The sequence below is a fragment of the Saccopteryx leptura genome, chromosome 1 (genome assembly GCF_036850995.1).
Source record: "Saccopteryx leptura isolate mSacLep1 chromosome 1, mSacLep1_pri_phased_curated, whole genome shotgun sequence".
NCBI classification, from domain to species: domain Eukaryota; kingdom Metazoa; phylum Chordata; class Mammalia; order Chiroptera; family Emballonuridae; genus Saccopteryx; species Saccopteryx leptura.
In genome coordinates this window covers 297,516,386-297,540,741 of record NC_089503.1, presented here as the reverse complement: position 1 = coordinate 297,540,741, position 24,356 = coordinate 297,516,386, and the positions used below count along the sequence as shown (strand labels likewise).

The window sequence follows — 24,356 nt, the reverse complement described above, 5'->3', positions numbered from 1 at the left end:
GTCAACCTTGGTGAAAAAGAATGTTGCATGTACACGTATAACGTGTGTGTATGTGTATGAGCATGTTTCATCCTCAAGAGTTTTATCACTGGCTTTGCTCTGCAAGTAGAATATTATAACGTCAGGGCTGCTAATCTGTACAACTTGAAGGAGGCACCAATCACATTAATATCTATGTGAATATTTAAGATAAATAGTTTGCACAATACAAAATAGTGCAGAAATCCACCTTGAGGAAATAATGTATAGTTTAAGACCTAAACACACTGTATGCAAAAATAAATAGGCATTTTTTAAAAGATCTATATTTTAAGAACTATTCTAACTTTTCAAGAAGGCTCTATGAATGGGCCTCATGCTTCTACTTTATTAGCATCTGATTTTAGCTATTAAAATTAAATTGTAAGCATTCTTTAATGAATTTGAGTAATTCAAAAGGTCTATGATTTTTGTAGGCACCAATTTAACTCTTTAGAGTCATAAAAATTCCACTGATGCATAAAATAAATGTGCACATCTGATTTATAGAATGCCTAAGCTCTTCTGCTTTCATTTTCTTCTATTGCTCTGCCTTTGGTTGATCATTACTATTTAAATATCACAAAAAGCAAGATGAATAAAAGAGGCTAAAAATCAATTCTGCTACTTTTGTAACATATACTAAAACTGTAAAACATTTGATGGGAGAGGTGATTGAAACAGAGACAGTTTAAGGTTAGTGGACTTTATGTTCTATTACTGCAGATAACAGAGATGACTACAGGAATACAGATTAATGGAAATAACTGACAGTCATACAGATGAATGGAAATAGCTTACCTTTGTCCTGAAGCAGTTGCAATTGGTGAGGGGCCATTAGGGTTTCGTGGTTCTTCACAAGTACTCATTTCCATTATTACTTTATCTAGGGACTAATAAAAATGCATAAAAAATTTAAATAATTAAATATTTTATGTATACCATAAAAATATCATATTAAGACTACATTTTCCTTTCTTTTTTTTTTTCTTCTAAACAGAGTCTAGAGTTGGCTTTGAGTGACCACTGGTTATTTTCTTGATACTAACAAGCCGTTGATGGAGAAGTTCATCTTTTTTTTTTTTTAATTTTTATTTTATTTATTTATTCTAGAGAGGAGAGAGAAGGGGGGGAGAGAGAGAGAGAGAGAGAGAGAGACAGGAGAGAGAGACAGGGGGGAGGAGCTAGAAGCATCAACTCCCATATGTGTCTTGACCAGGCAAGCCCAGGGTTTTGAACCGGCAACCTCAGCATTTCCAGGTCGACGCTTTATCCACTGTGCCACCACAGGTCAGGCAAGACTACATTTTCTTTCATTTCTTTATGAGCAAAGTAAACAGTAAGTGAGCAGTCATTTTAAATGTCCCTCTAAAGGCCTAAAAAGACAAACATCAGAACAGAAAACAATGTGCTCAGTCCTTTCTCAAGGCACTTACTATCTGGTGGAGTAATTGAATATATTATACTGTGAGAGAAAAACTATACGATGTAGCCATATACTTCTGAGATCATCAGATTTTATAGAGTGCAATTTCCAATTACAAAATTCATTAATATTAAAATAATAATTAGATCATATGCTTATATAAATGTTTCTGAGGCAATTTAGAACTTACCAAGCAGATGGGATGTGTTTTCAGTTTTGTCCATGGGATCTGGGGAAAATAATATGTTTCTTTAAAATGAATCAGTAAAAAAATATAAAATAGTAACCAACACAGTTTCTTTTGTAATATAGTGGTAGACACACCAAATTGTATCAGATGACATTTTTCTTAAATTGCAAAATAATAAAATGAGTAATTCATTATCCTCTTAAAATTAGATGTGCCTACATTATATAAAAGACTAATCATATTTTCTTAGTCATCTTTTAAAAAAACATTTCAGGTTGTCTTCAATATCTTTTTTTCCCAGTCCTTAATTAAAATACATTGGCTATGACTTCCCAGCAAAGCATAATCAGTGTTTTGTTTATTTAACAATTTTTTATATTCTAGAATTCTGACCACTTTTTTTGTATATATTCAAAACAAATATAAAAGTGAGGACATTGTTGTGAAATGCAGGCAATTTCAAATAAATAATATTCAAACATAACCTTCATTAAAATATCTTGTCTTTGTAGATATTTGGGTTTATGGAGGATAGAATAAAAAATTAAGAGTTAGTTATTCCATAATCTTTACTTTGGTGCCCAATTTCAACTTTACAAAACAAATTAGCATTCAATCTTTCTACTGAACAGACTATCAAACTAAGCCTAGTCTTGAATAGCAAGAGGTGATATGACATGATTAGTGTCAAGGCAAGCAGGAATAAGTTTTTAGTAGTAATAATAATAAAAGAAAATTTAAAATCCTCACAATAAGAAACAAATGAGAGGCCCTGGCCGGTTGGCTCAGCGGTGGAGCGTCGGCCTGCCGTGCGGGGGACCCGGGTTCGATTCCCGGCCAGGGCACATAGGAGAAGCGCCCATTTGCTTCTCCACCCCCCCCCTTCCTCTCTGTCTCTCTCTTCCCCTCCTGCAGCCAAGGTTCCATTGGAGCAAAGATGGCGCTGGGGATGGCTCCTTGGCCTCTGCCCCAGGTACTAGAGTGGCTCTGGTCATGGCAGAGCAACGCCCGGGAGGGGCAGAGCATCGCCCCCTGGTGGGCAGAGCATCACCCCGGGTGGGCGTGCCGGGTGGATCCCGGTCGGGCGCATGCGGGAGTCTGTCTGACTGTCTCTCCCTGTTTCCAGCTTCAGAAAAATACAAAAAAAAAAAAAAAAAAAAAAGGAAACAAATGAGAAAAGGGGATAAAACTTCAAATAAAAGTAAAACATACAGAATAACTTACCAATCCTCATGTCTTCATTTAAAATAAAGTTTACTTATCACAAACTTAAATTGTCACATTTGACAACAAATTTTATTAAAAATCTTGAATATATGCCAAATTTAACCAATTATTTTATCAATAAACTACTAATTGTTTTTTGGGGTTTTTTTGAGAGAGCGAGACAGACACAAGACAGTCAAGACAGACAGGAAGGGAGATGAGACACATCAATTCTTCACTGAGGCACCTTTGCTGTTCATTGGTTGCTTTCTCATTTGTGTCCTGATGGGGGGGGGGCCTCCAGCTGAGCCAGTGAGCCCTTATTCAAACCAGCGACCTTGGGTTCAAACCAGCGACTTTGGGTTCAAGCCAACGACCCTGGACTTCAAACCAGTGACCATGGAGTCATGTCTATGATCCCATGCTCAAGCCAGTGATCCTGTGCTCAAGCTGTTAAGCTCACGCTCAAGTTGGCAAACTTGGGGTTTTGAACTTGGGTCCTCAGTGTCCCCGGCCGATGCTCTATCCACTGTGCCACTGCCTGGATAGGCAACTATTAATAATCTTATTTGAATGTTAATAACATTCAGTATTTAACAAAAGTTAAAATATATATATTAATAATTAGTATATTAGTATATGACTAAATCCATAGGCATATGTTCATGTAATAATTTATACAAAGGTATTTTCCTTTGAAAACTATGTTAATAAAAATGCTTCTTTACAGAATTATCTAAAACAAAATATTTATTTTAAAAGATAGGGATGACCCTGGCCGGTTGGCTCAGTTGTAGAGCATCGGCCTGGCGTGCAGGAGTCCCGGGTTCGATTCCTGGCCAGGGCACACAGGAGAGGCGCCCATCTGCTTCTCCACCCCTCCCCTCTCCTTCCTGTCTCTTTCTTCCCCTCCCTCAGCCGAGGCTCCATTGGAGCAAAGTTGGCCCCGGTGCTGAGGATGGCTCTGTGGCCTCTGCCTCAGGCGCTAGAATGGCTCTGGTCGCAACAGAGCGACGCCTCAGATGGGAGAGCATCGCCCCCTGGTGGGCATGCCGGGTGGATCCCAGTCAGGCGCATGTGGGAGTCTGTCTGACTGCCTCCTCGTTTCCAACTTCAGAGAAATACAAAAAAAAAAAAAAAAAGATAGGGATGAAATTAAAAAATAAAAACAAAATAATTTTCACAGATGTCAAAGACTCACCCTAATTGATGCTTTATTACAAAAAACTCTGTTGATAGCAAGCCATGTTGGCAAATCCAACATATTCTGGAGCACCTCCTCATCCAACTCCAGATTCTTCAGTTCACCTTCTCCTTTAAGTGTACTTAGATTTATCTTGTCAGGAGATAAGTTTTTGGTAAATCTGAAAGAGAATATATATTGACATTTATTTTAATGTCAGTTACAGTAGTCAGTCTTGCAAATACACAGAGCATTAAAAATGTAATAGCACTAAGAAACCCAAAACCACAGTGACAGGCTCTACTTTAATCCATGTTTTCCAATATGGTTTTATTTGTTGTTTTAATCTCTCTTGTCCATAGCTCTCTTACAGTGTTCTTGTCGTTTATTTGAATATCATATTCCTATATGTAATCAAGCTCTGGTTCTCACTGCCTTGCAAATTTATGAATATTTATTGAGTATGCACTATTTTCCAAGCACTATGAAAGGCAGTACATATCACATTTTATTTACTTTGCTAGACTACAAAACAGAAAGGGATAATCCTATTCTACTAACTAACCTCAAGGAAAGTACAAGAAAAAAAAGAGGGGTAGGGGGACCCATTAGAAGTAGCAGCAGCAGTAATCACTGCCATTCATCATCCCATGAATAATAATAGACAATAGCTATCCTTTTTTTTTTTTTTTTTTTTTTTTACTTTTTTTTTTTTTTTCATTTTTCTGAAGCTGGAAACAGGGAGAGACAGTCAGACAGACTCCCGCATGCGCCCGACCGGGATCCACCCGGCACGCCCACCAGGGGCGACGCTCTGCCCACCAGGGGGCGATGCTCTGCCCCTCCGGGGCGTCGCTCTGCCGCGACCAGAGCCACTCTAGCGCCTGGGGCAGAGGCCAAGGAGCCATCCCCAGCGCCCGGGCCATCTTTGCTCCAATGGAGCCTTGGCTGCGGGAGGGGAAGAGAGAGACAGAGAGGAAAGTGCGGCGGAGGGGTGGAGAAGCAAATGGGTGCTTCTCCTGTGTGCCCTGGCCGGGAATCGAGCCCGGGTCCTCCGCACGCTAGGCCGACGCTCTACCGCTGAGCCAACCGGCCAGGGCGCTATCCTTTTTTTAAAAATGTATTTAGGCCCTGGCCAGTTGGCTCAGTGACATTTGGTGTGCGGGGGACCCAGGTTCGATTCCCGGCCAGGGCACTTAGGAGAAGCGCCCATTTGCTTCTCCACCCCCCCTCCTTCCTCTCTGTCTCTCTCTTCCCCTCCTGCAGCCAAGGCTCCATTGGAGCAAAGATGGCCCGGGCACTGGGGATGGCTCCTTGGCCTCTGCCCCAGGCGCTAGAGTGGCTCTGGTCGCGGCAGAGCGACGCCCCGAAGGGGCAGAGCATCGCCCCCTGGTGGGCCGAGCATTGCCCCTGGTGGGCGTGGCGGGTGGATCCCGTTCGGGCACATGCGGGAGTCTGTCTGACTGTCTCTCCCCGTTTCCAGCTTCAGAAAAATACAAAAAAATAAAAAAAGTAAAAAATAAATGTATTTAAGAATTCTTTATTTATTCTTTATTAAGAATTCTTTACAGTTGACATATACTATTATACTTGTTTCAGGTGTACAATCCAGTAGACATTTATATAAATTATGAAGTGAGGCCCTGGCCGGTTGGCTCAGCGGTAGAGCGTCGGCCTAGCGTGCGGAGGACCCGGGTTCGATTCCCGGCCAGGGCACACAGGAGAAGCGCCCATTTGCTTCTCCACCCCTCCGCCGCGCTTTCCCTCTCTGTCTCTCTCTTCCCCTCCCGCAGCCAAGGCTCCATTGGAGCAAAGATGGCCCGGGCGCTGGGGATGGCTCTGTGGCCTCTGCCCCAGGCACTAGAGTGGCTCTGGTCGCAACATGGCGACACCCAGGATGGGCAGAGCATCGCCCCCTGGTGGGCAGAGCGTCGCCCCTGGTGGGCGTGCCGGGTGGATCCTGGTCGGGCACATGCGGGAGTCTGTCTGACTGTCTCTCCCTGTTTCTAGCTTCAGAAAAATGAAAAAAAAATATATATATATATATGAAGTGATCACCCTGATTATTCTAGTATCCATCTGACACACCATACATAGTACTTAATACCCATCCCCCGACACCATCTCCTCTGGCAACCATCAACATACACTCTGTTTCTATGAGTCTGTTTCTGTTCCTGTTCTGCTTGTTCTTTTATTTTGTTCCTGTGGCATTTGTCTTTGTCTGATTTATTTCACTTAGCACAATATCCTCTAGGTATCTCCTGTTTCTGCAGATGGCAAGAGTGCACTCTTTTTTATGGCTCGGTCATATTCCACTGAAATGAACATATGGATGCATATGTCTTTTCAATGAAGTGTTTTGGGTTTCTTCAGATAAATACCCAGAAGTGGAATTGCTGGGTCCTTCTCTGTCTCTTGTTTTATCTATTTTGTCTAGTATAACTATTGCTAACCCAGCTTTTTTGTTTTGTTCTGTTTCCATTTTCATGAAATATATTTTCCATCACTTTACTTTCAATCTGTGTGTGTCTTTCAATCTGAACTGAGGCATTTTTAAATATTGTTTTCTCATCCATTCTTAGCCCCTATGTGTCTTTTCATTGGAACATTTAATCCACTTAAAGTAATTATTGGTAGATATGCATTTATTGCCATTTTATTACCCATATTTTGATCTTATTTTTTTCCTTCTTATAAAGAAGATCCTTTAACATTTTTTTCTTTTTAATTAATTTTAATGGGGTGACATTGATAAAGATCTGGAAACAGCCCAAGTGTCCGTCAGTGGACGAGTGGATTAAAAAGCTTTAGTACATATATACTATGGAATACTACTCAGCCATAAGAAGTGATGACTTTGGATCATTTACAACAACATGGATGGACCTTGATAACATTATACTGAGCGAAATAAGTAAATCAGAAAAAACTAAGAACTATATGATTCCATACATAGGACATAAAAATGAGAATCAGCCTGACCAGGCGATGGCGCAGTGGATAGAGCATCGAACTGGGATGCAGAGGACCCAAGTTCGAGACCCTGAGGTCGCCAGCTGGAGCACAGGCTCATCTGGTTTGAGCAAGGCTAACAAGCTTGAACCCAAGGTCGCTGGCTCGAGCAAGGGGTTACTCGGTCTGCTGAAGGCCCACGGTCAAGGCACATATGAGAAAGCAATCCATGAACAACTAAGGTGCTGCAACGAAAAACTAATGATTGATGCTTCTCATCTCTCTCCGTTCCTGTCTGTCTGTCCCTGTCTATCCCTCTCTCTGACTCTCTCTCTGTAAAAAAAAAAAAAAAGAGACTCAGAGACATGAACAAGAATGTGATGGTAACTGGGGGGGGGGGGGGGGGAGGAGAGGGGAGGGGAGAAAAGGGAGGGGCACAAAGAAAACCAGATAGAAGGTGACGGAAGACAATTTGACTTTGAGTGAGGGGTATGCAACATAATCAAATGTCAAAATAATCGGGAGATGTTTTCTCTGAACATATGTACCCTGATTTAACATTTCTTGTTATACTGATTTGGTGGTGATGAACTACTTTAGCTTTGTCATGTCTGGGCTACTCTTTATCTGTCCTTCTATGCTAAATGACAGCTTTCTAGACAGAGTTATGATGGCTGTAGGTCCTTGCCTTTCATCACTTGGAATATTTTGTGGCATTCCCTGCAGGCCTGAAATGTTTCTTTTGAGAAATCAGTTGACAGTCTTATGGGAGCTTCCTTGTTGGTAACTAACTGCTTTTCTCTTGCTGCTTTTAAGATTCTCTCTTTGTCTTTAACCCTTCAGCATTTTAATTATGATGTGGTTTGGTATGAGCCTTTTTTGGTTCATTTTTTTTGGAACTTTGCACTTCCTGGACTTATATGTCTATTTCCTTTGCCAAGTAGGGTAGTTTTCAGTTACTTTTTCAAATAGGTTTTCAATTCCTTGCTCGCTCTCTCTCTCTCCTTCTGGCACCCCTTTACTGCAAATGTTGGTATGCTTGAAGTTGTCCTAGAGGCTTCTTAAACTATTTTCATTTTTGGATTCTTTTTTCTTTTTGCTGTTCTGATTGGGTGTTTTCTGTTTTTATCTTCCAAATCACTGATCTGATTCTATGCTTCATCTACTCTGTGGATTCCCTGTGAAGTATTCTTCATTTCAGTTAATAAATTTTTTTTGAATACTTCATTTCTGATTTGTTCTTTTTTGTTTCCTATCTCTATTTTTATGTTTTCCTATCGCTTTGTTGAAGTCCTCACTAAGTTCTTCTTTTTTCCCCTTAAATTCACTGAGTGTCCTTATAGCCAGTGTTTTGAATTATGTATCTGGTAGATTGTGTCCATTTTTTTAGTTTTCTGGAGTTTTGTTATGTTCTTTCATTTGGGACATGTTTCTTTGTCTCATTTTGGCTGCCTCCGTGTTTGTTTCTATGGGTTAAGTAGAGCTGCTACGTCTCCAGTCTTGGTAGACTGGCCTTATGTAGTAGTTGTTCTATAGGGCCCAGTAGAGCAGTGTCCCTTGTCACCCAAACTGGACACTCCAGGTATACTTTTTTTTTTTTTTTTGTATTTTTCTGAAGCTGGAAACGGGGAGAAACAGTCACAGACTCCCGCATGCGCCGGACCGGGATCCACCCGGCACGCCCACCAGGGGCAACGCTCTGCCCACCAGGGGGCAATGCTCTGCCCCTCCAGGGTGTCGCTCTGCCGCGACCAGAGCCACTCTAGCGCCTGGGGCAGAGGCCAAGGAGCCATCCCCAGCGCCCGGGCCATCTTTGCTCCAATGGAGCCTCGGCTGAGGGAGGGGAAGAGAGAGACAGAGAGGAAGGAGAGGGGGAGGGATGGAGAAGCAGGTGGGCGCTTCTCCTGTGTGCCCTGGCCGGGAATTGAACCCGGGACTTCTGCACGCCAGGCCAACGCTCTACCACTGAGCCAACCGGCCAGGGCCGCCAGGTATACTCTTGTGTGGTTTGTGTGTAGTACCCTCCTGTTGTAGTTGAGCCTTGATTGCTGTTGGCACTGCAATGGGAGAGATTTACCTCCAGTCTGATTGGCTACAAAGACTGACTGCAACCACAGGGGGATATGTTGTGCAAGGACCAACTCCAAGTGGCAGGACTCACTTCATCAGGGCTCTGGTGCCCAATGAGTCTGCCCCTTGAATGTTGTGCTCCTGGGAATAAATGGGTGGTGTTCTGGCATGTCTTAAGTTGTCCATTGGGTGTGCTACCTCTAGGACCTGCTGGGAGATGCTCACCTAACTCAGCAGCTGCCTATGCCCTGCCCAAGACCACCCAGCATGAACTACAAAACAATTGCAGATGGCTGCTACTCTGCTGAGCTTGGAGGTATATGGGAGAGGCCTAGCTGCTAACTGAGGCTGTCTGTAACTAATACTTGTCCTGTGGCTACTTTGTGAGAGAAGTACAAAACAGGCTGAGGACAGATGCTGCTTATATGGCGTTTATAAACCCTTGGGAGATTTTAGAAAAGTCTGAAGCATGACCCAAAAAGACAGGCTATTTGTATAGAAAATCCAGTGGAACTGACTTGCGAGGGCCAGCAATTTGAAGGGCCAGCAGACTGAAGAGCATCAGCCAGGTTTATGAAGACTTAGATATAGAACCTGACTGCCAACTCTGTGGGGGGAGGGCTCAGCAAAAAACCAATGGCCTCTGCTAGCACTTCTGTCTGGGGAAAAGCTGCCCCTCCAGCCCTCACTGGACAATGAATGTCCTTGATACCTTTGGAGCTGCTGTCCCAGCACTGGCGCTCAGAGCAAGTGAATCTGAGTACACCCACATTAGCACTCCTTTTAGAATCACCCAGTGATTCCCAGCTTTAGAGACTAACCCAGATCACTCTAGGAATAAATTATATTACACTAAAGTTCTAAAAGTTCTCTGAGGAAGGGGATTATGCAACTCTATTTAGCAGCAGATACTGGTGTTCTCTATGTCAGTGGTTTTCACTAGGAGAATTATTTTGGAATTGCTATGGCAGAAATAACCCTGAACATAACCGAATTCGACTAAGATCACTGGGGCTATAATCTTCATACATCAGAGTGGTTAACTCTTTTGTGGACTGGCACAAAATTTCTGGAGGACTAGTGGTTGAAAACCACTGCTCTATGTGAGACTCTTAAAAATACTGGTTATTTACAACCCTGAATTAGTTGCACAAATACCATTTATTGTATCTTTGATTTTGTTTTTAATGATTTCATTGATTGATTTTAGAGACAGGAGACAGAGAGAAAGAGAAAAGCAGTGGGTGGAGAAGCAGGAAGTATCAATTAATAGTTGCTCCTCATTTGTGCCTTGACTGGGCAAGCCCGAGGTTTTGAACTCTGAACTTCAGAGTTCCAGGTCAACACTCTATCCACTACACCACCACTGGTCAGGCTGCATGTATCTTTTTTTGTGTGTGACAGAGACAGAGAGAGGGAGACAGATGGGGACAGACAGACAGGAAGGAAGAGAGATGAGAAGCATCAATTCTTCGTTGCGGCTCCTTAGTTGTTCATTGACTGCTTCCTCATATGGGCCTTGACCCGGGGACTACAGCGGAGTGAGTGACCCCTTGCTCAAGCCAGTGACCTGGGGCTCAAGCCAGCAACCATGCAGTCATGTCTATGATCCTACAGCCAAGCCAGTGACCCTGTACTCAAGTGGTGAGCCCATGCTCAAGCCAGATGAGCCTGCACTCAAGCCAGCAACCTTGGGGTTTCAAACCGGGGTCCTCTGTGTCCCAGTCCGACCATTTATCCACTGTGCCACTGCCTGGTCAGACAGCACCATTTATCTTTTCTACAGGAGTTGATAACTGAACATAAAGTACACATGTAATAAAAGTGCCAAAAGTGTACGCTGAATTCTAACTAAAGAACTCAGATCCTCTATAATGACTTAAAAATGAAAGCTCTTAAACTTATGAAAGGTTGGTAATAAGAGTTAAAACAGTAGTGAACAGCCTGACCAGGCAGTGGCGCAGTGGATAGAGTGTTGGACTGGGATGCGGAAAGACCCAGGTTCGAGACCCCTAGGTCGCCAGTTTGAGCGCGGGCTAATCTGGTTTGAACAAAAGCTCACCAGCTTGGACCCAAGGTCGCTAGCTTGAGCAAGGGGTTACTCGGTCTGCTGAAGGCACACGGTCAAGGCACATATGAGAAAGCAACCAATGAACAACTAAGGTATCACAACGAAAAACTGATGATTGATGCTTCTCATCTCTCTCTGTTCTTGTCTGTCTGTCCCTATCTATCCCTCTCTCTGACTCTCTCTGTCTCTGTAAAAAAACAACAAAAAAAAAACAACAGTAGTGAACATTTTCCCAAGGGTGCACTGTATACCAGGTCCTTCTATGCATGTATTACTACCTCAACTAACGTTCAAAATAACCAATTAGGGTCCGTGCTACTTTTACCCTCACTTTTTACATGAGTAAATATAATGAGTAACTTATTTGCTTAATGTCACAATAATAGTAATAATAGTAAATTACATATACTTTAAAGCACTTTCATATATACTACTTAATCCTTAAAACAACACTAAAAATGTAAAATTATTAACTTCACACAGCAATTACTTTTTAAAAGTGAAACTACTGACAAAATGTACTGGCTAACAAGAGTTATTAGCCAGTCTTTAACCTTTTCTGAAATTAAATATTAAAACAGCAAAATGTGCTGGGTTTTTACATGCCTTACCCATCAACAAGAATATCAATCAATATACACATGCTTTCCTACTGATGCTGAACCAGAATTTCTTGACCTAGATTTTATCTATATCCGTATCTTCTCACAGAATGTCAACTGAGAAATACAAAGTTCATATTTAACCCATATTTGACGAATAATGTCGGGCTATATTATATTTAACTGCCAATCATGTTTAATTTAATATTGTGAAGTTTCCTGATAGCCTACCATTCTTAATCATACAGGAATGATCTGCCACTTCCTCAAGGCAAAATATTACAGCTAGAAGGGAACATTCAGTAAGTTCTTATTAAGGATTTACTATACAGACATATACAGAGGCAAGCAGTACACTCACAGTCTGCTTTTCAGTTTAGCTGGTAAGACAGGAGAGCAAATAACATGACTGAGAGAGCATACAGTAGGGCAAGGATCCCAAAACTTTTTACACAGGGGGCCAGTTCACTGTCCCTCAGACTGTTGGAGGGCCGAACTATAAAAAAAACCTATGAACAAATCCCTATGCACACTGCACATATCTTATTTTAAAGTAAAAAAAAAAAACAAAACGGGAACAAATACAATATTTAAAATAAAGAACAAGTAAATTTCAATCAACAAACTGACCAGTATTTCAATGGGAACTATGCTTTTCTTACTGACCACCAATGAAAGAGGTGCCCCTTCTGGAAGTGCGGCAGGGGCCGGATAAATGGCCTCAGAGGGCCGCATGTGGCCCGCGGGCCGTAGTTTGGGGACCCCTGCAGTAGGAGGTCTTAATCCAGAGATTCTTTGAAACAAGGACCTGAGCTGATATCTAAAGGATGAGTAGAAGTTAACTACAGAAGGAAAAGAAGGTGTCAGGGAAAGAAAGAGTATTCCAAACTGAGGGGATAAAGCGTATAAAAGTTCTGAGGCAGGAGGAAGCATGGTATAAAATATAAATATAAAAAGATTAGCATCTGGAATGCAGCAAGAGGGCCAGGAAAGTAGAAGATAAATCTGGAAGGACAAAGAGGGCACCAATTATCCAAGGCCCTGACCATTCTGTCCACTAATTAATTCATTTAATATATTTTTACTGATATAACAGATCCTCAAATAATGTCATTTTGTTAGAACACTGATGAGACACCACAGGAACTTAATTATTGTTGACATCAATTAGCTTATGGTGAAACTGGTTTCATTATACGTCCTTCCCCACAGTTCTACATCAACAACATTAAGTGAAGTCTTACTGCTCCTATAATTTAATAGGCACTGGGAATTTAACAATAAACAAGATAGATAGTGAGGGGTGGTGCAGAGAATTGAAAAACAGGTTAAATATATAGTAAGCTAGGCTCCGACATCTATGAAGAAAAAAAAAGCATAACAGTAAAATAGGACATGCAAGCAGAGAGCCTTTTAATTTTTTCAATGAATGGGAAAAGCCTCATTGAAAAGATGATATTTGGGCAAAGATCTGAAGGAAGTGAAGGAGCTATCTATGGAAATAACTCCAGGAATAATGCTCTAGGCCAGAGATCCCCAAACTTTTTACACAGGGGGCCAATTCACTGTCCCTCAGACCGCTGGAGGGCCGGACTATAAAAAAAACTATGAACAAATCCCTATGCACACTGCATGTATCTTATTTTAAAGTAAAAAAACAAAACAGGAACAAATACAATATTTAAAATAAAGAACAAGTAAATTTAAATCAACAAACTGACCAGTATTTCAATGGGAACTATGGGCCTGCTTTTGGCTAATGAGATGGTCAATGAGCTTCTCTCACTGACCACCAATGAAAGAGGTGCCCCTTCCAAAAGTGCGGCGGGGGCTGGATAAATGGCCTCAGGGGGCCGCATGTGGCCAGCAGGCCGTAGTTTGAGAACCCCTGCTCTAGGCAGAGAAAAAGCAAGGACAGAAACTTGAGATGGGAACATGCTTGGCATGTTTGACAAACAGTAAAAAGGCCAGTGTGACTGGAGGAATGAGCAAAGGCAAGAATAAAAGGAGCCTGACTGGCGGTGGCACAGTAGATAAAGTGTCGACCGACCCGGAATGCTGAGGTCTCTGGTTCAAAGCTCTGCGATCAATAGCTTGTGCAGGTGAATCATCCACATGATCCCAAAGCTTGCCAGCTTGATCACAACGGCCCCTAGCATGAAAAGCCCAAGGTCACTAGATTGAGCAAGGGGTCAGGGCACATGTGAAAAGCAAAGAAAACTAAGGTAAAAGCAACTACGAGTTGATGCTTCTTACCCTCGTTTTCCCTCTTGCTGTCTCTCTCTCACTCTCAAAGAAAAAAAAAAGAATAAAAGGAGATGAGGTTACAGAAATAACAAGGGCCAGATCATGCAGGACCTTTTACTCTGAGTAAAAATGAGAGTGACTAGAGATGGTTTTGACTAGAGGAAACTTTCATTTCTAAAGGATCACTTAGAACTATATAATAGGAAGACCTGGCCAGGAGCAGGGAGCCCAAACAGGAGGCTATTGTGACAATACAGGTAAAAGAAGATGTTGCCTTTGATCAAAATGGAAGAGTGGGAAGTGGTGAGAAGGGAACAGTTTAGCTATATTCTGAAGGTAACACCAACAAGATTTGCTTGTATACACTGAATTCAAAGATGACTCTAAGGTTTTTGGTTTAAGTAAATGAAAGACTAGAATTCTCATTTATTGGGGAGAAGACGGAGAAATAAGTTGAAATTAAGGATAAGAATTTAGGCTTTAAAAAGGTTAAGAGATGACAATAAATTAAAATTAATAAAAAATTTTTAAAAAAGAGATGATTCTCAGATACCCAAGAGGACCTCAGATGCTAATTAGGTAGTGGGATATTCAGATCTCATTCAGTAGCTACAGATATAAATTTTGTAATCACCAATGTTATAAACAGTATTTATGGTCGCAAGATGGAAATGGAAAGCAAATGGCTCAAAGTCTGTGGTCAGGGACCATTAAGAGGCTGAGGCAATGTGAAAGAAACCAATAAAGGAGATTAAGAAGGGCCGGTAAGGTAGGAGAGAAACCAGGTTTTGTTTTGTTTTAATGTGAGAAAAGTCAGTGGGCTTGTATGCTGATGACAGTGATACAGGAAAACAAGACAAAAGGAAGGACAGACAGGGACAGATAGACAGACTAATATGAGTAACTCACAAACACATTTGACTATATATCCTTTGTGTTGGGTAGAACATAATGTATGTTTGTGCATCTGGAGGGAGGTGGTTAGAGGACAAATCAGGCAACATCTTGACTGGGTAGTAAAAGAATGTTCATCTTAATGATATTTACAAAGAGAAAAAAGAGGAAGCAGCTAAATGCCTAAAGGGACTAATCCCTTTAATTTTGATCCATTATACTCTATATGTATCAAGCATATATGTTGCCAATCAAATAAAAAATGTTTTTATTATGACTGGTGAAAAGTCAAAGTTCAAAATTATACTGTAATTTCAATTACGTAAAAAGTGCATTATAAAATCTGCCTGGCCTGACCTGTGGTGGCACAGTGGATAAAGCGTCGACCTGGAAGTGCTGAGGTCGCCGGTTCGAAACCCTGGGCTTGCCTGGTCAAGGTACATATGGGAGTTGATGCTTCCAGCTCCTCCCCCCCCCCGTCTCTCCTCTCTCTCTCTCTCTCTCTCTCTCTCTCTCTCTGTCTCTCCCTCTCCTCTCTAAAATGAATAAATTTTTAAAAATTTTTAAAAAAATTATAAAAAAAAAAAAAAAAAATCTGCCTGACCAGGTGGTGGCGCAGTGGATAGAGCATCGGACTGGGATGCAGAGGACCCAGGTTCGAGACCCCGAGGTCGCCAGCTTGAGCACGGGCTCATCTGGTTTGAGCAAAAAAAAGCTACCAGCTTGGACCCAAGGTTGCTGGCTCGAGGAAAAGATTACTCAGTCTGCTGAAGGCCCGTGGTCAAGGCACATATAAGAAAGCAATCAATGAACCTGCAACAAAAAACTGATGATTGATGCTTCTCATCTCTCTGTTCCTGTCTGTCTGTCCCTGTCTATCCCTCTCTCTGACTCTCTCTCTCTGTCCCCGTAAAAAAAAAAAAAAAAAAAGGCAGCATTATAAAATCTCAAATATCAAGAGTACCTATGGTTGGTAAGATCTTAGACTTATTTCTTCATCTTTATACTTTTCTGTATGTTTAAATATATATGGAGCGTTTATCACTTTCATAAAGACAAAAGTTCAACAGATTCCCAAAAAAACAGGCTAGGCAAGAGTAAAAAGTGAAAGATGGAAAGATTAAAATATATGTCATTCACAAGAAATTCTATCTTTAAATTGATTCATAACAAAGGGTTAAGATCTATAAAAAGCATGGGCCATAAAGTCAGACAAACAGGTTTGAATTCTAGTTTAGGTACTTATTGTGATGCCTCTCTAACTCAATTTGCTCATCTGTAAAATGGGGGAAATACCAACCTCAAAAGATTTTAGTGAGGAGTAAAGATGATATGTAAAGCATCTGGTACAAAATAGATGTTTGACTGAGTTCTTTCTCCTTCCCTCTTTCTATTCATATTAAATGAACAATTTGGTTAAAATTTTAACTGGTGCAATATCAAAAGTTCGTGCTTAGCCAAATAGGACTTTTAAATGACTGAGCTATGGAGCTAATCTTGAAAACATCTTGTTTTAATATTCTTCATCTATTATATTTTTAATTAAAATATTTGAAATAACCTGACCAGGGGGTGATGCAGTGGATAGAGCGTCCGACTGGAATGTGGAAGACCCAGGTTCGAGACCCCGAGGTCGCCAGCTTGAGCTCAGGCTCATCTGGTTTGAGCAAAGCTCACTAGCTTGAGCCCAAGGTTGCTGGCTTGAACAAGGGGTTACTCGATCTGCTGAAGGCCCGCGGTCAAGGCACATATGAGAAAGCAACCAATGAACATTAAGGTATTGCAACCTGCAATGAAAAACTAATGATTGATGCTTCTCATCTCTCCGTTCCTGTCTTCTGTCCCTGTCTATTGCTTTCTCTGTAAAAAAAAAAAAAAAAAAATTGAAATAGAAAGATGAAAACATTGGTAACTGTCACATTCACAGTTATTAGAAAGCTGGGTTTCGGCCCTGGCCGGTTGGCTCGTTGGTAGAGCATCGGCCTGGCGTGCGGGGGACCCGGGTTCGATTACCGGCCAGGGCACAAGAGGCGCCCATTTGCTTCTCCACCCCCTCCCCCTCCTTCCTCTCTGTCTCTCTCTTCCCCTCCCGCAGCCAAGGCTCCATTGGAGCAAAGATGGCCCGGGCGCTGGGGATGGCTCCTTGGCCTCTGCCCCAGGCGCTAGGGTGGCTCTGGTCGTGGCAGAGCGACGCCCCGGAGGGGCAGAGCATCGCCCCTTGGTGGGCAGAGTGTCACCCCTGGTGGGCGTGCCGGGTGGATCCTGGTTAGGCGCATGCGGGAGTCTGTCTGACTGTCTCTCCCCGTTTCCAGCTTCAGAAAAATACAAAAAGAAAAAAGAAAAAAAAAGAAAAAAGAATCATTTAAAGCTACAAAAAGCTATATAAACATTTTAAAGCTAAACTTTAAAAAATAATAGAAATCTAGGTCAAATAATTAAACTCTAAATAATTATTTATTTGGTGGAGATAAGGGGGAAGAAAGAATGAAAGCCTGAAATCTATCATATATAAAACCAAACAAGATATGTCAACAAAGACTTTTTTTTAAGTAAGAGGTGGGGAGGCAGACAGAAAGGCTTCTACATGCAACCCGACAGGGATCCACCTGCAAAGCCCCCTATTGGGTGATGCTCTGCCCATCTGGAGCTGCTGCATGTCCATTGCTTGGCAACTGAGCTATTTTTAGTGCCGGAGGCAAGGCCATGGAGCCATCGTCAGCACCTGGGGCCAACTTCCTCAAACCATTTGAGCCATGGCTGCAGGACATGGAGGGGGGGAGGAATGAAGAAGAAGATGGTCGCTTCTCCTGTGTGCCGTGACCAGAAATCGAACGGGGGACTTCCACCCGCCAGGTTGATGCTCTACTGTTGAGCCAACCAGCCAGCACCGAGAAAGATTAAAGAGGAAGCTGACTGACTTGAATATGTCAAACCTACAACTCCACATAAGAAAGTTGTAACATATAATAAAGATAAAAATGGCACAACTCTGATATTTCTAAAATTCAGAACCCACAGTTTCATTCTGTACATTATAAGCATGCAAAAAGGTTTTTAAATAAATGTGTCATTTATTGTTACATTAATATCTTATAAAATAAATTTCAGTGTGAATATATATTTTATTGGTTAACTTTCTCATATTTTTAACAAGGTAACAATTTTAAAACACTTAAAATATAAAAGCAAGTTTTCATTTTACCCAAAATTCCTTTAATTACACTTAATACATAAGAATAAGAATAAATTTACTAGTTATTTCAGTATTAACAAAAAATAGCTAACTACAACTTCTAGCCAAATGGAAAGAATGGGTTAGATTTATTTTTATTTTTTTGTTTATTTATCTATTTAGACAGAGACAGAGTCAGAAAGAGGGACAGGGATAGACAGACAGGAAGGGAGATGAGAAGCATCAAGTTTTCGTTGCAGCACCTTAGTTGTTCACTGATTGCTTTCTTATATGTGCCTTGACTAGGTGGCTACAGCAGAGCAAGTGAACCATTGCTCAAGCCAGAGACCTTGGGCTCAAGCCAGCGACCGTGGGGTCATGTCTGTGATCCTACACTCAAGCCAGCAACCCTGCGCTCAAGCTGGAGATCCCACACTTAAGCTGGATCAGCCAGCACTCGAGCCGGCAACCTCAGGGTTTCGAACCTGGGTCCTCTGCATCCCAGTCCAATGCTTGGTTTGACTTATATTAAACAATTTACAATCAATACATAATTATTAGAATCTAAATTATGTTCAAAGTACTGTACTAAATAAACAGGGTGAAACAAAGAAAGTCCATATAATCAAAGTTTTTAATTTGCTAAAGGGAACACAGCGTAAATGCATAAAAAGTCCAGAATCGCAGCTCTGCAAGAAGAAAAATACTTCTAACTACTTAACCTCTTTTTTTTTTTAAGATATTTATTTATTTATTTACAGAAACAGAGAGAGAGAGAGAGAGTCAGAGAGAGGGATAGATAGGGACAGACAGGAACGAAGAGAGATGAGAAGCATCAATCATCAGTTTTTCGTTGCGACACCTTAGTTGTTCATTGATTGCTCTCTCATATGTGCCTTGACCACGGGCCTTCAGCAGACCAAGTAATCCCCTGCTCGAGCCAGCGACCTCGGGTCTAAGCTGGTGAGCTTTGTCCAAACCAGATGAGCCGGCACTCAAGCTGGCTAGACCTTGGGGTCTCGAACCTGGGTCCTCCGCACCAGTCTGACACTCTAACCACTGCGCCACTGCCTAGTCAGGCTACTTAACCTCTTTATGCCTGAGTTTCCTCATCTGTAAAATGGGGTAACGATAGCATCTGCCTCATGGGACTGTTTGAACATTAACTGGGTTAGAACAGTTAAAATACTAGGAACTGTCCCTAACACAGAGAAATTCAGTAAGTTTTAACAAATATTAATAATAAAATACAGGCTAAATAAGAATATGAACAATACAGAGACAATATATAAACCAATAATCACAATTGTCTAAAAAAGTTTTATCTTGATAAAACACTAAGTATGCAGTAAAGTATTGTATAAATCAAAAGTACAAATTTTATATCAGATATTATAAATTTTAGTTATGATTTGAGTTTTCATCGGATTCATTTTACAGCTATATCATGAAAACAAAGATCATACAGTTGTTTTATTTGCTAAAGAATCCTGAAACAACCCAGCCTGGATAGCTCAGTTGGTAAGAGGACTGTCCCAATACGCAGAGGTTGCCAGTTCAATCCCCGGTCAGGGCACATACAGAAACAGATCAATGTTTCTCTCACTCTCTCTCTCCCATTCCTCTCTCTCTAAATCAGTAAATAAATGGGGTGGGGGAGAGAAACCTGAAACAGATTTGTGAAATGACCATCTCCAGGTTAATATTGGAGGGTAAAATCAAAGACTCTGAGTTAAAAAGAATCTTAGAATGTAGTTTATAAAAACTCTTTTCCAACCTTCTTGCACACTTACTTCTATGCATTCATATAATGAATTTCTTGATTTATCTTGTACTGAAATTGTTTATGGTTCCTATTATTGTACCTATTGTTAGATATTCATATCTATACCTACTATTTCTCTAAAATTAAGAACAGGCTCTGCTACTTGATAATATTTCTCAAATAATAGTTGTAATTGGAAATTATCATTCCTATCCTGTAATATTTTATGCTATAGCATGAACAACTAGATTTTATAGAGAATTTAACAATGTATGTTAAATTGTTTAATTAAATTAAAGTAGACACTCAATGTGAAGTTAGTGGATGGGCTTCAGGGCTCCAGGATATTTCATTGTATTTTAAAAAGGGGGTTTTGGACAGCAAAGAGGCTAAAAACCATTGAGTTAAAGAAAAAAAAAATCAACTTTAACCATTTGGAAAATAATTTATTTCAATACTATGATTTTATTTTTAATATTGGTATGAAATTAAACTGTTATTGATGAACAAGCACCTCTTAGGATAGCTCTCCAGCTACCAGTGATTCCATCTTGCCAGAGAAAGGCTACAGCCGTGGAGGAAAGGTGCAAATCTTAGATATTTTAGCATACTTCCTTTTTCACAGCCAATTCACCTAGAGGTTGACAAGGTTTCTAGGCTGTTTAATCAGATTCTCTCCTTCAAAATTTGAAACTAAAGTATGTACTACCTTAGGATCAGGATGATAAATAAAGAGTATATTTGAAAGAGAAACACAGATCCAACATTTTAGAACTTAAAGGTACCATAAAGATTCTTCCCCCATCATGTTTCATTCTCCCAAGCTGCACCCAACTCAAATACTCTTAAAAAGAACAAGTAATTAAAAGTATTAGCTAGTATCTCAAAACTGTGTGCCCCTACAAGGATTAAATTCTCACTGTACACTTGACCAGGCGGTGGCGCAGTGGATAGAGTGTCAAACTGGGATGCGGAGGACCCAGGTTCGAGACCCCAAAGTCGCCAGCTTGAGCGTGGCTCATCTGGTTTGAGGAAAGCTCACCAGGAAGATGGCTCCAGCAAGGAGTTACTCAGTCAGCTGAAGGCTCGTGGTCAAGGCACATATGAGAAAGCAAGCAATGAACAATTAAGATGTCGCAACAAAAAACTAATGATTGACGCTTCTCATCTCTCTCCGTTCCTGTCTGTCCCTATCTATCCCTCTCTCTGACTCTCTGTCTCTGTAAAAAAAAAAAAAAAAAAAAAAATTCTCATTGTACATGAAGACGTATTATAAGAAGCAGTATCTTTGTATAAGCAAATTTAACAGCTTCTGCTTGATTTTGTCCAAAACAGGATTTCTAGAAGAGAAAAGTATCTTACAACACATGTCATACAAGAGAAGATGTTCTTGGAAAGACTTCCCAAAATCTAATAGACTGCCAAGTCCTCTGGCTAGGAACATTAAATTATTAATCTGTAACTAATTGCATCCTTTCACTGTCCATGGGCTTCATCATGCAGCCATAACAATCCCTCCAATCAAAATTAAGAAACAGATAAGACTTTTCTAAAGCAACCCATATGTCTCATTTTCTCCCTTACCGAAGACCATTTTTTCACCCAAGCTACCTCCTTTAACCTGGCACCCTCCTCTTAGGGCTAGCTGCTTTCTGTTTGTTTGTTTTTTTAAAACTTTATTCATTTTAGCCTGACCAGACGGTGGCACAGTGGATAGAGTGTCAGACTGGGACGCGGAGGACCCAGGTTCGAAACCCCGAGGTCGCCAGCTTGAGCGTGGGCTCATCTGGTTTGTGCAAATCTCACCAGTTTGTGCCCAAGGTCACTGGCTAGAGCAAGGGGTCACTCACTCTGCTGTAGCCCCCCGGTCAAGGCACATATAAGAAAGCAATCAATGAACAACTAAGGTGCCGCAATGAAGAATTGATGCTTCTCATCTCTCTCCGTTCCCGTCTGTCTGTCCCTATGTGTCCCTTTGTCTGACTCTCTGTCACAAAAAAAGTAAAAGTACCAACATTGATTTAAGAGCATATAGCAATAATAAAATCCATTAAAAAAAAAAAAAAGACTTTATTCATTTTAGAGAGGAAAGAGGGAGGGAGGGAGGGAAGGTGGAGGAGAGAGGGAGAGAGGGACAGAGAGAGAGAGAGAGAGAGAGAGAGAGAGAGAGAGAGAGAAGGGGGGGAGGAGCAGGAAGCATCAACTCCAATATGTGCCTTGACCGGGCAAGCACAGGGTTTTGAACTGGTAACCTCAGCGTTCCAGGTCAACACTTTATCCACTGCACCACCATACATCAGGCACTAGCTGCTTTCTTGCTCTACTCTATGCCTCATTATCTTCAGGCTTTAAAGTGAATTAGTTATTTTCAAATTTTTTAATTGAACTAGGTCAAGAAACAGACTGTTTAAGTTAAAATCTAATATTCACACATAATTGAAACAAAAACTTCACAAAGCAACAGTTTAATATAGTCTGACATTTTCTATTCTATTTCATTCTTTTAAAATGGTGATCATCAGTGGTAGAGCGTTGGCCTGGCGTGCAAGAGTCTCGGGTTGGATTCCCGGCCAGGGCACATAGGAGAAGCGCTCATCTGCTTCTCCACCCCTCCCCCTCTCCTTCCTCTCTGTCTCTCTCTTCCCCTCCCGCAGCCAAGGTTCCATTGGAGCAAAAGTTGGCCCGGGTACCAAGGATGGTTCTGTGGCCTCTGCCTCAGGTGCTAGAATGGCTCTGGTTGCAACAGAGCGATGCCCCAGATGGGCAAAGCATCGCCCCCTGGTGGGCGTGCCGGATGGATCCCGGTCGGGTGCATGCGGGAGTCTGTCTGACTGCCTCCCCGTTTCCAACTTGAGAAAAATACAAAAAAATAAAAATAAATTAAAAAAAATAAAATGGTGATCATGCCTAACCAGGCAGTAGTGCAGTGTACAGAGTGTGGGACAGGGAGGCAGAGGACCTAGGTCTGAAACCTTGAGGTCACTGGCTTGAATGCTAGCTCAGCCGACTTGAGTACGTGCTCACCAGCTTGAGCGCGGGGTCATAGGTATGAACCCATGGTCACTAGCTTTAGCCTAAAGGTCACTCGCTGGCTTGAAGCCCAAGGTCGCTGGTTTGAGCAAGGGGTCACTAGCTCTGCTGTAGCCACCACCCCCCGTCAAAGCACATATGAGAAAGCAATCAATGAACAAATAAGGTGCCACACAAAGACTTAATGCTTCTCATCTCTCTCCCTTCCTGTCTGTTCCTATCTGTCCCTCTCTGTCTCTGTCACAAATAAAAATAAAATAAAATGGTGATCACAACCTACTAAACAAATTTCACAAGGCAAACTATGATCCACACTTAACAAACAATATATTTCACAGCACAAGCTATGCCCCACATTTAAAAAACAATATGTGAGTACAATATATAATGACCAAGTATTCATTCCAGTAAAGAAGGTTGGTTTAACATGAAAAAAAACAACTACTGAAATTCACCATATTAAAAGTAAAAACACATGATGAGGCATTATAAAACATGTGACAAAAATCAACATGCATGGAAAAGTAACTCTCAATATACTAGGAACGGAAGAGATCTTTCCCACCACTATAAAAGACATCTATAAAAAATCCTACAGCTAAAATCATACTTACTAAAGACTAAAATGCCTTTCCCATAAGACAGGGATAAAGCAAGGCTATCTGTTTTCACCACTTCTATTCAATATTGTCCAGTACAATAAGGCAAGAAAAAGAAATAAAAGGCATCTAGTTTAGAAAAGAAGTAAAAGTGTATTTTTCCTAGACAACATCATTGCTTATACAGAGAATCCTACAGAATCTTAAAAAAAGAAAAGGGACGGAAGGAAAAGATGGCAGCAGAGTAGGCGGACGCACAGACGCCTAGCTCTCACCACCAAACTGGAATACAAATCAATTTAGGAAAAATCAGCATGAAAAACCAACTCTGAACTACAAGAACAGCTCTCAAAAACCAAGGAGCAAAGAAGCCACAACAAACCTGGTAGGGAGTGCCTGAATCTCCCCTGCTTACAGGAACGGAGGGGGGGGTGAGGCTGAGAGCCCAGAGGGGATCTCACACAAGGGAAAAGAGCAGAAACTACTGCTCACAGCCACTTGCCTGGCGACCAGGGAGCGAGGTGTGTTGAAAAGACCAGCTTATCTCCCAAGAAGAAAGGAAAGAGAGAGGGACAGACTGTGAGGGGCTAAGGAATAAAGGAGATGACCTAAAAAAGCTGACTCATCCGTGCTGGAGGCGGCCATAGCTGGGGGAGGGACTGAACCTTTCACAAAACAGAGCTGAATTGCTTCCGGATCAGAGATCTCCAGACATCTATCCAGCTCCAATCAGCCCAACAAGACACAGCTGAAAACAAGAAGTGGGGAGGGACAGTAACTCAGGTCTCCATGGAGATCTGAGATACACCTCCCCCTACTGAAGCTGAGAAAACACCCTGCCCCCAGAGAGATTAATTGGCTAAAGAGGCCTTCAGAGTCTCAGGTTACACCCATCGCATTCCTGGATACAGTTTCATGGAAGCCCCCT

At 41.5% G+C, this 24,356-nt stretch overlaps 1 protein-coding gene across 2 annotated transcripts in view; it reads right to left on the bottom strand.

Annotated features, from left to right (window-relative positions):
- The window catches only part of BLTP3B (bridge-like lipid transfer protein family member 3B), a 108,360-nt gene that overhangs the window by 60,888 nt on the left and 23,116 nt on the right, over window positions 1-24,356 (bottom strand). For both annotated transcript variants that reach the window (XM_066357027.1, XM_066357034.1), the window contains exons 2-4: window positions 4,042-4,204; window positions 1,635-1,673; window positions 820-911 (exon numbers count right to left, since the gene is read on the bottom strand). In XM_066357027.1, coding sequence (XP_066213124.1) covers window positions 820-911; window positions 1,635-1,673; window positions 4,042-4,204 — 294 coding nt within the window. The remainder of the gene's footprint in view (window positions 1-819; window positions 912-1,634; window positions 1,674-4,041; window positions 4,205-24,356) is intronic.